A 15,002-nucleotide genomic window follows, 5' to 3' on the forward strand; every position below is an offset into this window, starting at 1 on the left:
TGGGAAGTTTACTGCAAGAAATAATGACCATTCTATGTGTCCATTTTAATATGTACTGTACTTTTGATACCTCCTTATCTTTTTTTTCATGTTGGAAAATGTAGAAACATATTTGTATTGTCACACTGAAAAGCTTGGCTCCATTGGAAGAGCTTCACTCCATGCTTCACTCCACCTGTAATCAGGAAAAGGCAAAACGAGAGGACATAATACCATGGTGGCGTTTTATCATGAACCTTTATTTTTATACAAAATACAAAATTCTGAACAAATGTCACAAATGCTCAGTTGACACTGGTTCAAAAAGTCCATCTTGAGACAACATGTCCGAGTTTTTTTTATCAACATCTTTTCCATCAGATCCCATACATACATCTACGTTGCCTGTCATTAGGTTTTCACATTTAAAAACACTTAAACATTGTTTTTTGTTGTTTAGGAAAATTATATTCTATGAAGGTGTTTTTTGTTTCCTAGACAGTGAAGGTACTGGCTAATACTAGAAGCATGGGCTCTTTGAACACTGTGCATGGTCTTATGTTCCTTGAAAAACTCAGACGAATGTACTGCCAAAGCTCTTGACGAGTGTCCGTGCTCAATTAACTGCCATAAACGTTGTATAACTTAACTGAATGGCTGAATTCGTAATTTTTAGTCATTTACTTAAACATTACCATCCATTTTCCCACTGAGTTTTCTGTTACTTTGCCTTGTTCCTATGCAGCAATTCCCCAGACCAATTCTGGAGTGTTTTAAGAACTATATTCCTGAACTATATGCCTTGACTTGTCTCACCCCAACTTCAGCCTGGGACTAACCAATAGCTGTGGTAAGTGAAAGCTAGCTACTGATTGGTATCTAGTATCTGTCTTTCCCTTAAGACAGCATCTGGCTCGTCCAGTAGCCAGTAATAACCAGTGGTTGGCTTAAGTGAAAATGAGTTAGAGATCTGTGGCTCAACACACCACCTGAAACATAATATATCCCTTAATAACCCCTTCCAAGAGTTTTCATTAAATTCCAAAACATTTAGGACAGCGATCTTGATCTGTACATTGTCCAGCCTAGAAAAAGAAACAAAGATTTCATCTTTACCGTGTTTAAAACTATTGTTAGGAAATGACAGGTAATTAAATTAGACAATTTGTGTGCATTCTGATCCAATGCCACAGTTGAGAAACAAGAACACATGTATAGTGAACTAACCAAACTAAGTAAGGACATGTGAGAAGCCAACAATTAAAATCAGATGAATGTATATGGTGAGTGGATATGTCCATCTGCAACAGGACCTGCTCTTACTTTGCGTACACGTGTAACAGTCAAGACTTAGTCTGTGGTTAGACTGCTGTTTTTCTCTTTGGGCAGAAATATGGGTAATACAGTATTTACGTTAACACGTCTACAAACGAGCCATGGACGGAGTAGCAGATGTGACAACGTCTGGTATAAAGGGTTAAAGGTGAGGTTTCTTAGTGTCAACCTACAGTGCTGACTCTTCGCAATAGTCTCACAACTGCGAGGCATTGAAATGGTAAAAACGGTCAACTGGTCTTTCTGTGTGCATGCAAAAACACCCAGAGACAATTGTAAGAGTGAGAGCAAACAAGTGCCTCTCCCTTCAATGTCATGTCAAGTTTGGTAAACCAGTTTTCCCCTCAAAGACATGATGTTTAAAAGACATATACTTGCAAGTTTAGGCTGTTAAAATCAGTCACACAATCCACAACAACAATACATTTTTGTGAGAGGGAAATTGTAAGACTCCAACTGGAGTTGTTGAAGATTCTTTTTTTAAATCCAGGTGATGTACAAGTCTGTTGATCCTGTTAAGACGTTTGAGGCTGTTTCCGCCGAGCCATAAAAATCAAGCGAGTAAATCCGAGGATAAGGTGCGTCCTCACTTGTAACGAACAAATCAGTCACTCCTTCTCTGTCTTCCATTGCCTCCTCCTTCCACTTTTTCTTTCATTTGAAGAGGGCTCTCTTACACTCGAACAGCAGTGGGTAAATCTGCTCAACAGCTGTGGCCACATTCTGCACATTTGGTCCTAAAGCATGGGATAGGGATGGAAGCATTAGAATAAGCTTTGAGTACAGTTAACAGCAAAATATGGCAATAAACCCCACATACAGAGAGACGCAGAATAGCCGATACAATCACAACGTAGTTTGGGTCAAGTTAAGCCTAATGCACGACATACAAAGAGGGCATGAACTATTTCACCCCGAGTAAAATGCCTCGAGGAATTGGGTTATTTACAAGCCGCTTTTTTTTTTTTTTACAGACAATAAAAGGGCATTACGACAACACAACCTCAATCCCATAAGCTTGTGTGCTGTCTAACTGTGCGTAAATGAGAGTGAGAGAGAGTTTAGTCTGCATGTGTGCATGTAGGTATGGAAGTGTGAGATGTACCTGTAACTGTGATGCTGCCAGTCGAGAACACCTGTACAGTAGCCTTTATGTGTTTGATCCTGTACGTGGCAGCAGGATGGAGCTCTGGTTCATAACTGACAAAAACAAAAAAAACACAAGGGTTAAGTATGGTACATATACATCTAAAAACAAGTACATACGCAGCTCTGAGGGTTGGACCTAGTGCGATATGCCAGTATGTGTATGTTGTCACTTAAACAAGTGAATCAGAGGCTGACTACACCGACACACAACATCTTCTGTCTGCTTATGGTACAACGGTGCTGACCAGTGCTGCCACCACTAGAGGTCAGTCTGTCCGTGCAAATACTGAATCACTAAAAGCAAAAAGTAAACAAGGCCATTCACTTTACAATACATGTATTGAGGGTTCTCAGGCTAAACTGAATCAAAAGGTAAATGAAAAAATGGGTAATTATGACTGATTTTTTTCCCCCCTTATGAGATCAATGTGTATAACTCAAAACTAATGAACCAAAATGAACATCATCAAACTTTGTAATAATTAATCATTTCTAAATGCTGCTACGAAAGCTCTGGATGGTGATGATTTGAATGACTGTGATGTATCGTACTGTATTACCTGGCAATGGGGCGGTTTTTCTTTGTAAAGTCTATAAGTTGGATTGCAAACGGCATGGAGCACACGGCCAGGACATTCACAACTTTGAAGGCCGAAAACCTCACCTGGACAGACAACACACAGAAGCAGACACAATGTATTTATCTTTTCACATCCAAGGAGAACTCTTGTCTTTCAATCTTGGTCTTATCTTTTCCACCCGGTACCTATAAATTGGCCTCAATTGCGATCACTCCAGATGAATATGAGCAAACATAAACCAAAGATGGAAGCTAACCTGCAGGAAGCCTGAGGGGTGCACCACCAAACAAGTTTGAGAGAGAGAGAGAGAGAGAGAGAGAGAGAGAGAGAGAGCCAGGCAGAGTGGGCTCAACAAAGCTTAAAGCCCAAGTCCGCGACAATGGTTAGCAACCGTCTCTGTGATCTTAAGACACAATTGCACATTCTACGACTCAAACCTAACCCAGCATATAACAAATGTTGCATTTAGGTCTGACAGTGTCCCATAATGGCGGATATGTGAAAATCACTCAAGAAGTTTGGATAACTTTTTCTTGGCTCCTCTTAGAACCTGTACCGTCAAGAAAAGCCATCGGATCGATCAAGCCTCCAAGGCCTGCCTCCCTCTGCACAGAGTCTGTCTTTACCCACCCCAAAAATAAAGTGTGGCATTTGTTATGATGCAGTTAACCAACAGATTTGCTCACCTTGAAGCCCAGTTTCTGCAGAACGCGTGCTAACCTGCGAGCACCCGTTTTTGCATCATCCTCACTAAACAAAAGAAAAGAACATAGAGTGAAAGCCAGAAAAACAATCCTACGGTTGGCATGCAAAATAGGTGTATTTTTTTTAATAGAACCTTGTAACCATGTCAGTGCAGGGCAACAACAACCTGTCTTTGGTTGTTGTTGCCCTGAACTGACACTCCCAGTGTTAGTTTGCCAAAAAATGCTAAAAAGCTAAAAAATCTCTAGCTCTGATGTGTAATGTTAGCAGTCTCTATGACAGGTAGGAGCAATGGTATTCCCTCCACTTTATTGGCATTTGATGTTGTGCAACATTCCTACATGAACAATAAGGAGGAAAGATATCACCAGCAAACACTTTTCTCATCAGAGAAAATGAATAGGTCATTGGCAACAGCGTTATGTGCAGCTCCAGATCTTATTTTCATACTTCCAGTCAGTTAATGGTTTGTGTGACTTACCTTGTTGCTCCAGTGCAGATGATTTTCCCTGAGGACCAGATTGAGGCTGTTATTTTGGGTTTACGAAGCTTTATCAGGACTTTCTGAAAAAAGAAAAAGTGGTCAAATTTGAATACTGCCAAACATGACCCATTTCATAAATGCAGCAAAGCGCTACATATTCAAAATAAAGCAGAGCTCTGTTGCAGTCTTTGACTTCCATACCCCAAATTCTGGCTTATAGATGACGTTGTTTCCCTCTAAGGCAATGGTGCGCAGGTTGAGGTGGCACCTGGTCCTGAAGGTTGCCACCACATTGGTGATGATGATATCAAGTGCCTCGTCATTGCTGGAATCCATGAGGAAGTGTGCGGTGCAGCAAGAGGACCACGGGAGTGTTCTCCTCACACATTTATCATCAACGCCACCATCATCTTTTCACGGACGGAGAAGGAGACAAGTTGAGCTGGAAGTGTAACACATTTATTTTGTTTAATTTTGATTCCATATGTTTCACACACATTTACAAAGACTATAATGCAATGGCCCGTAGATTTTTTGTTTATCTTGTGATTTTCCTATATGTCCTTTTGTTTTCACGAGTCACATTCACACCGCTTATAGTTTGCACATTAACACTCAACTAACACACAGATACAGTCTATATTAGTAAATATGAATAAAAACGTTATGAAATGGGGCTCAACTTGTCACCTTAGTTGAAGCACCAATTCATCCGGTACCCCAGCTATGTGGTTCTCAAACACTCGAAACACGAATCACACAGACATCTGCAACACATTAGAGTAGTGATTTAAACAATTCGGAAATGTAGACATTTTATATTTCGGTACTTCTACATTATTTGTTACCATGCATTATTAACGGTAGCTTGCCCGCTGGGGATACAGCCTCCTACGTTACCGAGCGCTCTGTAGCTACTAAATCACCAAGCAAGATGAAGGCAGATGATACATTGGAGGCTAAAGTCGATAAAAAATGCATCAAAACTTGACGTTAAATGTGTTAATGTTTAAAGGTTCAGCTCACCGCAGAAAGCGAGGTGTATTGACGTTACAGCTGATCCCAGTGTTGTGTTACACAGTAACGCAACTGATAAGCTTGTTTGGGGAATTGATGCTAAACTAGCAAAACCCTTTGCTAGCCGAACAAACGGCTGTCAACTATAAATCGCAAACTAAATCAGCATCACATGGACTGACGTGTAACGTGGATATCTAACTGACAATAATCGGCTGGAAATTAAGAGTAACGACACTCCGCTACCGCTGAGAACACAGCTACCAGTTAGCTAGCAACAAAGAGAGTGCACAAGCGGTAATGAATGAAAAGTTGTTAGCTAAGCTAGCTAGCAGGCTAGCTGTCTAACGTTACACTGAGGACGAGGAATTTACACTGTTTCCGGTTGTGTTTGCGTGCAAATGGCACATGTGTGTATCTGAATTGTTTGCTTAAATTATTCAGCTACCTCATTAGCTGGTTCAGTGCAGTAACACCGAGACATAAACAGCTCGGTCAACGGTAAAAAAAAAATATATATATATATATTCTGGACAGACCCCTTCATCCGTGGACCGCGAGCAAACCCTTATCCGGTTTGGAGGTTTTTCAAAATAAGAGCAGTTGACCTAGTACACTTTAAAATACCTAATTTCCGGGAACAACTTTCAAAATAAAACAATCTATCACTTTTACAAGACATGCATATCGCTGCGGATGTATCACGTTTTTTAATTTCTAAACAGACAGTTTAAAGTTCGTTGGAGGTACTTTTCCAGATGTTTTTCAGGCAAAACCTATGCCTTCCTGCAGCACATGATCAATGTTGGATTTTTAATTCCATCAAATATTAAATAGAGTAACAAATCTTTTCTCCAGGATATTTCATTAACTCATACGTAGTTATGAATTCATTTTGACTCATTAAAAGTTTTAAATAGTCCAACAAGGGGTTAACGTGTTCCTTGACCGTGGCCAAATTCTGTGTCCACAAATGTGCCTTTGTGATCATCTACGTTTGCCAATATTACACTTAACACGCTTATGTTAACACCATTTCCAGATAACAATATGTAACTTCCCCCCCCCAGTGTTTATGGTGTATTGACATTCAAACTATGTGGATTAGTACATCTCTGAGGAAAGTGAGCACATCTGGTCAGTAAATACTCCTCAGGGAATCATGGACAGGCTACAAAAGAGATGAAGGAGTAAAGTTTGGAGGCAGTTGGGAATGTTTGTGTTATCAATGAGAGAGTTCACAGCCGCTCTGTGGCTCATGAATTAATTTAGTGAATGAATGTTGTCCTGAGCTGTCTGCTCACTGTCACATCCTGCAGTGACCGTGACTTTTAAGCACACTGATCATGACTTTATGAGGTTTCACATTGATTATACTTTTCCTTGAGCTCATTTGACAGGCCTTTACTTTATGTAACACTGCATGAAAGTCAATCTGATAAGAATGACATATAATCCTCATGAATTAATTTGCTTAAACTAAACACAGATTTAAATGTGTGAGTCTTAGTGTGTATTCAAGGTGTGCACATTCAAATGCGTTTATTTTCGAGTGTTAATATCCATGACTTATTGTTTGCTTATGCACATACTGTATACGCATTGCGTCCTGTAAGCCAGCTCTCCTGCTAAGACCACTGCAAACACTTCTCTCTCCTGGCATGCGCCCAAACAAAACAGAAAAATAACTTCTTTATGATTCAGCCTTGTTATTATTGTTCTTCCTCCCTGGTTACCAAATTTACTCTTTCCCCTCTCATTCAATCCTCCTGGGCTTATATATAGCCTTGTAATTCATGTCCATTCTGCGCAAGAGCCTTGTTCAGATTTCCCAAGATGTTTACTATTACGGTTTAGATTTAGAGCAGGTTAGGGAAGTCAGACCACTAGCAATGATGGTGTGCGTGTGTTTGTGTGTGTTGTAAGGCAGCTGACGCACGGCGCAGAAGTATGTTTATAGTTTGTTGGGCTGCACATCTTTGGGGCAGCCTATTCCCAGGGGAACAATGCTCTTATTCTCATTAGGTCATAAGATGCAGTAAACACACAGATGTGAGCACTTATGGCTTAATAGATGCAGATATGTCTAAGAATAAATAGACGGTCTATCACTGTAACTACTCTGTGTGTGCGTGTGTCAAAGAGAGAGTGACTGAGGGAAAGTAAGAGATAAAACATTTTTCCATGCTTCTGGGAAATGTATTTGTGTTTGTGTGCTTGCATGTGTGCACATGTGTATGTAAATGTAACAATCGTGTTGAAGGAATATTGACTATCTTGAATGTTTTAAACCGTAGATGTGTTATGACAGATGACACAGAAATAATGAATGTAAGTGTTTGCTTTGGGGAGGACTCTTATTATCAACCTATGGGTAAATGGAGTCCACACATCCATTCATCTCCAGGCCCCAAAAGGTGTGTTTTCTTCTGAATGTCTGGCTATTTAGGAATTCACATGACAAAAAGCTGACACGGTCATACAATTTTCTCCAGACTCCCAAAGAAACATACTAAAATGAGGCTGTTTTGTGTCTTACGCTTTCCAAAAGCACGATGTCATTTCTTTAAAAAAACTTGACTCGTCCATGTCAGCAAATGCGTCTCTGCAGAGATGTTCTGCAGGGGTGACCTCATTGTTGCCTGTAAACTGGGTCTGTTTGTCAGGACCCCAGTGTTCTGTTTATGTTGGGCGTACATCACAGGCCCATTTCAAAAGGACTTAGACAGCGAGTTAAAGCTTTTGAGAGGCTTTGTGGATGTTGTAAAACTGAGTTCAATACTGGTTTGATGGCTTTGTGGAAACTCTCTGTCACAATGCTACATCTTTACCGATTTGAGTTTCTTCAGACAATCAAGAAGTGATGTGGGATCCAGTGAAAAGGCTGGAAATGACAAAAATAAAAGCACAATGAAAGGGCTCTAGAGACAATAACAGTAAGTGGGAGGAGATAAGACAGTGACAATACGTGACTTAGATATGCATGGCTGCATTTCTGCATAGATGCATGCATGTATACTGTTTCTGCATGCCCACATGCTACGTGTGTTTACTTATGAGTGAGTGTTTCTGTATGAGACAGAGATGAATAGTGTGTGAGTTTGCCGTGTGGAGGGAATCCAGTGCTCTGGTAGTGGTGCTCTGGGGTCTTCCAGTGTAAACAGAGACGTGGGAACGACCAAGCCTGTTTATATCAGCTCCCATTCTTACTGGGACCAGTCAGCCAGGCATCAGGGGCAAAGCCAACACACCGGTCTCATGTGCATACATGCTCACCCACATGCGTATAGTTGCATGTACAGAAACGCGTGTAAGCAGCCTTGTTTTACATGCAGCATCCTAAAATCCTTGACTTAGATTCATATTTAGATTATCAGGAAATTGCTTATTCATCAAAAATAGGGATGCAAACCCACTCATTCAGTTTACACATCGTAATACTCAAAGTAGATTTTACATCGGAAGTCGTTGTCTCAAATACCATATATTGTTTTATGAAAACAAACATAAATCTTCCTCTAAAACTAGTGGAATTGTGATGCACGTCGTCTTCGAGAGAAAAGTACATTAAATTACCCAGGATTTAATCTGCAATCACATGACTTACCTAAACCTATCCTCAGACACAACACACACACACATATATATATATATATATATAATGATACTGTTAGTCAGATCGTCTGTATGCCCACGTATATCTGTAGAGGCCAAATTCTCCATCTAACTCACCTAAGTGTTGAGTAGCCCAAAAATGAGATTCAACAAAAAAAAACGAGTTTCTACAAAGAAGTGAATCCCCTCAGCCTCCCATCAGTTCCAGAGGGGAGGTCGAGCTCAGACAGAGAGACAATCACTCCAACGCTCATCATGCCAGATTGGCCTAACATTAACAGCACCTGCATAAATGTTATGGAGTTCCCTGTTAAGCCATGTTTAGACTAGTTTTGGAAATGATGACATTGCCATGAACATTATCTGGTGTGATCCTGCTTTTTTCAGAAAAACATGAAGGGAAATAATGCAGAGGGAGCTGGTTCAGGATGAACTCAAAGTTTCCTATTTATTTCTAAAATGTAACACAACACGGAAAACGGCAATATTCATATGCAAATGGTGTGTTTTTAGATACCTTTTTTAATATATTTGTTTCTATTGCAGTACTGCCTAACCGCCTCCTTAACTTGCAATATAAAAAATGAGATCATACATGTTTTTACTTGAGCTGAAGCTTAATTATGATCATTTACAGGTCAAGAAGTAATGAAGTATATTCAATCCCTGCACCAACAAAATAAGCTAAAAACAGATCTAGTCCCTTCGGAAAAGTTACGATTTGCAACAACAAGCTATATTTAGTATAGTTAAGCTCCTTTTTTAATTAAATAATTACACAAGGCAATTCAACTATATGCAAGCTTGTCTCAGAGGGCTTTACAATATCGTCAACACATAAAAAAGGTATAAACCTCAAAAAGAGGGATGTCTCGGCTAAGGTGGGCAGACATGCTACACATGATGAGAAAACCCGCTAAAATCAATGTAATTGATGAACCATTATGTGAAGCCATTATTTAATCTAAAAAAAGTATTTGTTCAACTATGAATAGCTGCATAAAACCAGTTCTTGGGGAAACACATGGAAAATCCTGATGTCAAAACCTCTTTTTGTGGCTCCAGAACTGGGGCCCACTGGCCATTTTGTTGGGGGGGGGGGGCTCCCCTCAATTACACACCTGGTTGCCTTTTGAGATAGTGTGTGTGTGTGTGTGTGTGTGTGTGTGTGTGTGTGTGTGTGTGTGTGTGTGTGTGTGTGTGTGTGTGTGTGTGTGTGTTTGCAATCAGTGCAATGCATCATTGTCACTGTGTCTTATACTATGCATGATAATGTACGCAGGAGAAGAAGGCGGGTGCTAAAAGTATCCTGTATCTCCATGTGTGTGTGAAGAGTCTACTAAACTTTGTGCTGGTAAAGGTCTGCATTTTGGGAGAGTAGGGGGGTGGGAGGTGATGACTTAGAAGGATGTTTTGGGGTGGTGTTTGGGGAGCGAGTTGGGGTGAAGGTGCAGAATGATGATAGGAAGAAGGTATATGTGATAAGGGGTTGTTGTGTTTTTGCAGCTAAGAGTTTGGGAGTTTTGTTTTGCACAAGAGCATGCCTACGCACATGTACACACACACACACACACACACACACACACACACACACACACACACACACACACACAAATACGCACACACACACACACTGATATCTAAATTAATGGTCTCCTTGGGGAGTCATCCAAAGGCCACGGGCGTTTGGGAGAAGAGATTCTTGGAAAAAGGCTTCATCATCAGAACATGTGCTCATTAGTAACCCCATCTTAGCCATCCAGAAAGAGAGAGAGGTGTACACGAAGGAATACATGGACAGGGTTATATACTTATCATGTTGAAGAGACATTTACTTTACAGTCTCTCCAAATGACGATGAACGTTGTAGATAGAGTGAAGCGAATGAGGAATCAGCCATCGGTATGAGGAGCCGAGCAGGTAATGAGGAAAGAGCATAAATAGTTCAAAGAAAATCCCCCAAAAAAGAAAATGTAAAAAAAAAGAGGATTCTTAGCAAGTTAGATTCCCTCTGCCTCCTCCAGTCTCACTCTGCGCAGGAAGTCATTAAAGAGTAAGCCAATAAAGCTGTGTCAGATATATTGTATCCCCGTCCTCCACAAGGATATAAAATATTGGCCTCCCATTCTCATCAGACACGAGGATCAACATTTTACAGGCGTACGATGTCCTCCTTTGGGGTTCAGGGAGTGTACTAAAGTTATCAACTGTCTTGTTGTTGGTTTTAAACATGATTGTTTCCGGTTTTATTGAACATGACTCAGAGAAAAGTGACATCCTGGATAACACAAAGGTTTTAATCGTGGGAATGTTCATCTTAACAAGTCAGCAGCTCCAGTATTGAAGTTTTTTGGCTAATAAAAAACAATTTATTTGATTTGGGAATGATTGTGATCTGGGATTTCTTCTAAAATTATTTTTGCTGCATCATTCAAATCTTGGCCGCAAGGGGGCTTGATTATACACTAACGAAAACATTCCATTCTATTATTAGGGTTGGCAGGGTTCAACCTGGACAGGTCGCCAGTTTCTCGCAGGGCACTTATAGAGACAGACAATTTTTCACGCTCACATTCACACCTGCGTGCAATTTAGAGCCTCCAATTAACCTGAGCTGCATGACTGCGGGAGGAAGCTGGAGAACCCAAAAGGAACTCACGCTGCTACAGGGAGAATGTGCAAACTCCACACATAAGTACATACTTATAAATAGTATATTTCATTTCTGCCTATAGATCCCCCTAAATTACTTATAGAATACCAATTACATTACTTATGGAATACCAATTATGTAAATGTAATGTATTGTACACTGAGCACTATTATATACATTTGGAGTCAGACTACGTGATTAATGTAAATATTAGTTTTGTTTTGGTCAATAGCTTGCTAGATTATCAACCAGCACTTTAACTTGATCTATCTGCTGTTTGGTGCTGGGCAAACAGCAGGTTTATTAGATGTTTTTTTGTTGCAAGAAACAGTTTCAACAATGTTCATTCGTAAGAGTGGTCTGGGGACTTTTTCTGATGCCAGGGTCTAACAGAGGATGTTGCGTTGTACAGATTGTAAAGCCAAATGTATGAATTGTGATTTTTGGCTATCCAAATACATTGAATTTAATTGGTGAGACTGCAAGTAGATTGGGCGGCCTTAAAACAAATTCAATGAGCTAAAAAATGCCAAATAAATACATGTATGGTTATGTATGCCTCTTTAATTGCAACCAGTGGAGCTTATTTGTACATGTGAAATGCATACACATCAAACATACAGATAACTATCATAGCCTCTGTGGTTCCCCTTAGTTCTACAGATTGATACTTGAGTGTCTTTTAGTTCATTGTTTTGGTTTTCAGGCCTTCAACTTTTCTGCTTCAGTTCCCGACTTGGTTCCCTTTATACTTCCGGCCACCAACCAGCAGACAGACAAAGTTAGCGACTAGCTGGTGAACATAGTGCATTGTTTAGTAGCTGAAGCGCTAGCTATTTCCCTCGGAAGTTGGTAGTGACCAAACCAGAGCTAGAGAATGAATATTGGACATAAATCAGCCCATGTTTTTTTTTCTGTTGATAAGACTTCCAAAATAAATATACAATATAATAGAAATAGAAGAGAAGGAATTATTCATGGCAAATTTGGTGTAAAGTGTGGAAATATAGAGATAGATAGATAGATAGATAGATAGATAGATAGATAGATAGATAGATAGATAGATAGATAGATAGATAGCAAATTAATGGTAGGAAAAAAAATTGCAATAAAACTTAATGGAGGGATTGAGGAGGGAACAGAGAGTGAGGAGACGAGGTTAATCCAAACAGACGTGTGCCAGGTTTTTTTTACGACAGTCCCATCAGCCATTATCTGCTTGCTCTGTTATGGCTAGGGATAAATACAGACCTGGGCAATACCAAGGACGGGTAGATTTGTGTGTGTGTGTGTGTGTGTGTGTGTGTGTGTGTGTGTGTGTGTGTGTGTGTGTGTGTGTGTGTGTGTGTGTGTAAAAATGGTTTTGCGTCTGTGTAATAATGTGTAGTTTCGTGAGCGTGCGATGTGGTCCCCCTCCTTCTCTCTCTGGCTCCCCTCCACTGCAGCAGCCAGGGAAGATAACCACAACAGTTTATTCCATTTCATCAGACGATCTTCTGGACATTTTAGCCCTAATGGACACAGAGCAGAGCTCGTCTTTTTATCTTCTTGCTCAATAAAAATCTCAGGCCCGGTCTGCTCATGAGACTCTCTGTCTCTGGGCTAAATAAATATCTACGTATTGACCGAGCTGAGAAAAGACATGTTTGAGTGGAGAATGTTTGATAAGTGAAGTAGGGGGAATTTTCTGTGGGAAACAATTGTGTGTGTGAGAGGGAGGGAGAAGACTCAAACATTACATGATATCTGGCATCAGACTCATCTGTAAGCTCTCCAAACACCTGTGTTTAAGGCGTGGCGTGAGATAAACGAGAGGTTTAAACTTAGACATATGATACAATTTATCTGTGTGTGTGTGTGTGTGTGTGTTAAGATGTTGAGTGTAAAGATGTAGCGTTGTGTATTCAAAAGCCCTACGTTTTATCATTCAATGCTTATTTAAACACGCATTTCAGTGTTGCCTATGCGGCCTATACAGCATTTTAGTTTACACACACCTGCTACCTCAGGGAAAGCCTACAACCGTGTGTGTGCGTGTGTGTGTGTGTGTGTGTGTGTGTGTGTGTGTGTGTGTGTATATGTGTGTGTGTTCTCACAGCATCTGGCCATGTGAGTGTGGGTACTGGAGGAACAGAGGTGACGGTGAGTTTGGAGCTGCAGAGAAATGATGTGGAAGGTTTATTATCTTTAATTAGCATCCAGGGGGAAAGAGATAGATAAGGACCACCTTTTCGCTGATAGATCTGTTCTGTGTTTCCCCCCCGCCCCCAAACGAAGAAGAAAGAGTGTCGTAAAAAGCAAGAAAAACAGAGTGAGGCATCATCAGTCCTGGAAAGATCCAGATACCTCCGGATAAACCTTTATTTTTGCTTTAACATAAATGGCTACTTAATACTGGAAAAAGTAACCAAATTATTTAAGAGTACTAGACTGTGAATATATACTCCTCTACGAGTAAAAGTCATACATTCTAAACCTTACTTAAATAAAAGTAAGTAAATATTATCAGCTAAATTGATCTGTTTTTGGTTTGACATTATACGATAATATATGATGTTCTTGGATTCATATGTTACAGCTGAACTGTTGTGTATGTTGAATTTTACTACTTCATTTGAACTATACGGTTGGGTAGTGTAATCTCCAGCAATGCATCATAGCCTATAAGATCCTCTTGTTTGTAGCAACGCTGACCTGCTCGTATCTCTTAAAAGTTCACTTTTTGTGAGAAGAAAACGGCCCCCTATTTCCAGTAAAGTGCATCAGTTTTATTTTAGCTTACAGTAATTCTACAGCAGCATATTGCTACATTATGTCTGATGGTTGTGAAGTCACATTATACAGCTGACATTTTACTATAATTTACTGGGGGGAAAAATGACAAAATAACTTAGTAAGATGTAAATCAAGTTCCATTCATTTACAGTAAACTTACATTCAACCTATTTTACTGTGAGCAAGGATTTTCATTTATGTATGTATTAACAAAATAGCAGAGATGAAGTTGAGTTTTAAAGCAAAATAAAATCTCATTAACATATCCTGGCAAATTGTTAACAATTTAATATGTCAAGAGAGATGATGATGATGATGAAACTGTAAGAGAAGCACAAGCACACACAAACATGAACTCACACTTCTCTCACCTCTTGAGATGCAGACTACTGCTATCAAATAAATAAGCCAAACAGTAAATACAAATCAAACAGCTGGACAACAGCTGATACCGTGTGTCTAAGCAACGGAGAGGATGTGCAAAAAATAAATAAGATGCATACGCGTGGATAAGGTTTGTGTGTTTGTGTGTGTGTGTGTGTGTGTGTGTGTGTGTGTGTGTGTGTGTGTGTGTGTGTGTGTGTGTGTGTGTGTGACACAACAGCAAATCTTTGAAATGTGAGATTGATGGCATAGATTCTATCACACCTCTTAACAAACACAAACAATTCACTGACCTTCTTAAATAACAAGAAGAAAGGCAGCAGGA

General features: G+C 39.9%; 1 protein-coding gene across 1 annotated transcript; it reads right to left on the minus strand.

The window, feature by feature from the left end:
• Positions 1 to 1,968: 1,968 nt before the first annotated feature.
• On the minus strand, positions 1,969 to 4,621 carry tbpl1 (TBP-like 1; the record flags this gene model as incomplete). Its single annotated transcript, XM_079216157.1, has 6 exons — positions 4,435 to 4,621; positions 4,231 to 4,313; positions 3,731 to 3,794; positions 3,024 to 3,127; positions 2,420 to 2,514; positions 1,969 to 2,051 (listed from the first exon to the last, which is right to left on the minus strand). The coding sequence occupies exons 1-6, from the start codon at positions 4,567 to 4,569 to the stop codon at positions 1,969 to 1,971; spliced, it is 564 nt and encodes a 187-aa protein (XP_079072283.1). The 5' UTR covers positions 4,570 to 4,621.
• Between the last annotated feature and the right edge of the window lie 10,381 nt (positions 4,622 to 15,002).

This window comes from Taurulus bubalis, assembly GCF_910589615.1.
Source record: "Taurulus bubalis genome assembly, chromosome: 3".
In the NCBI taxonomy this organism is placed as follows: Eukaryota; Metazoa; Chordata; class Actinopteri; order Perciformes; family Cottidae; genus Taurulus; species Taurulus bubalis.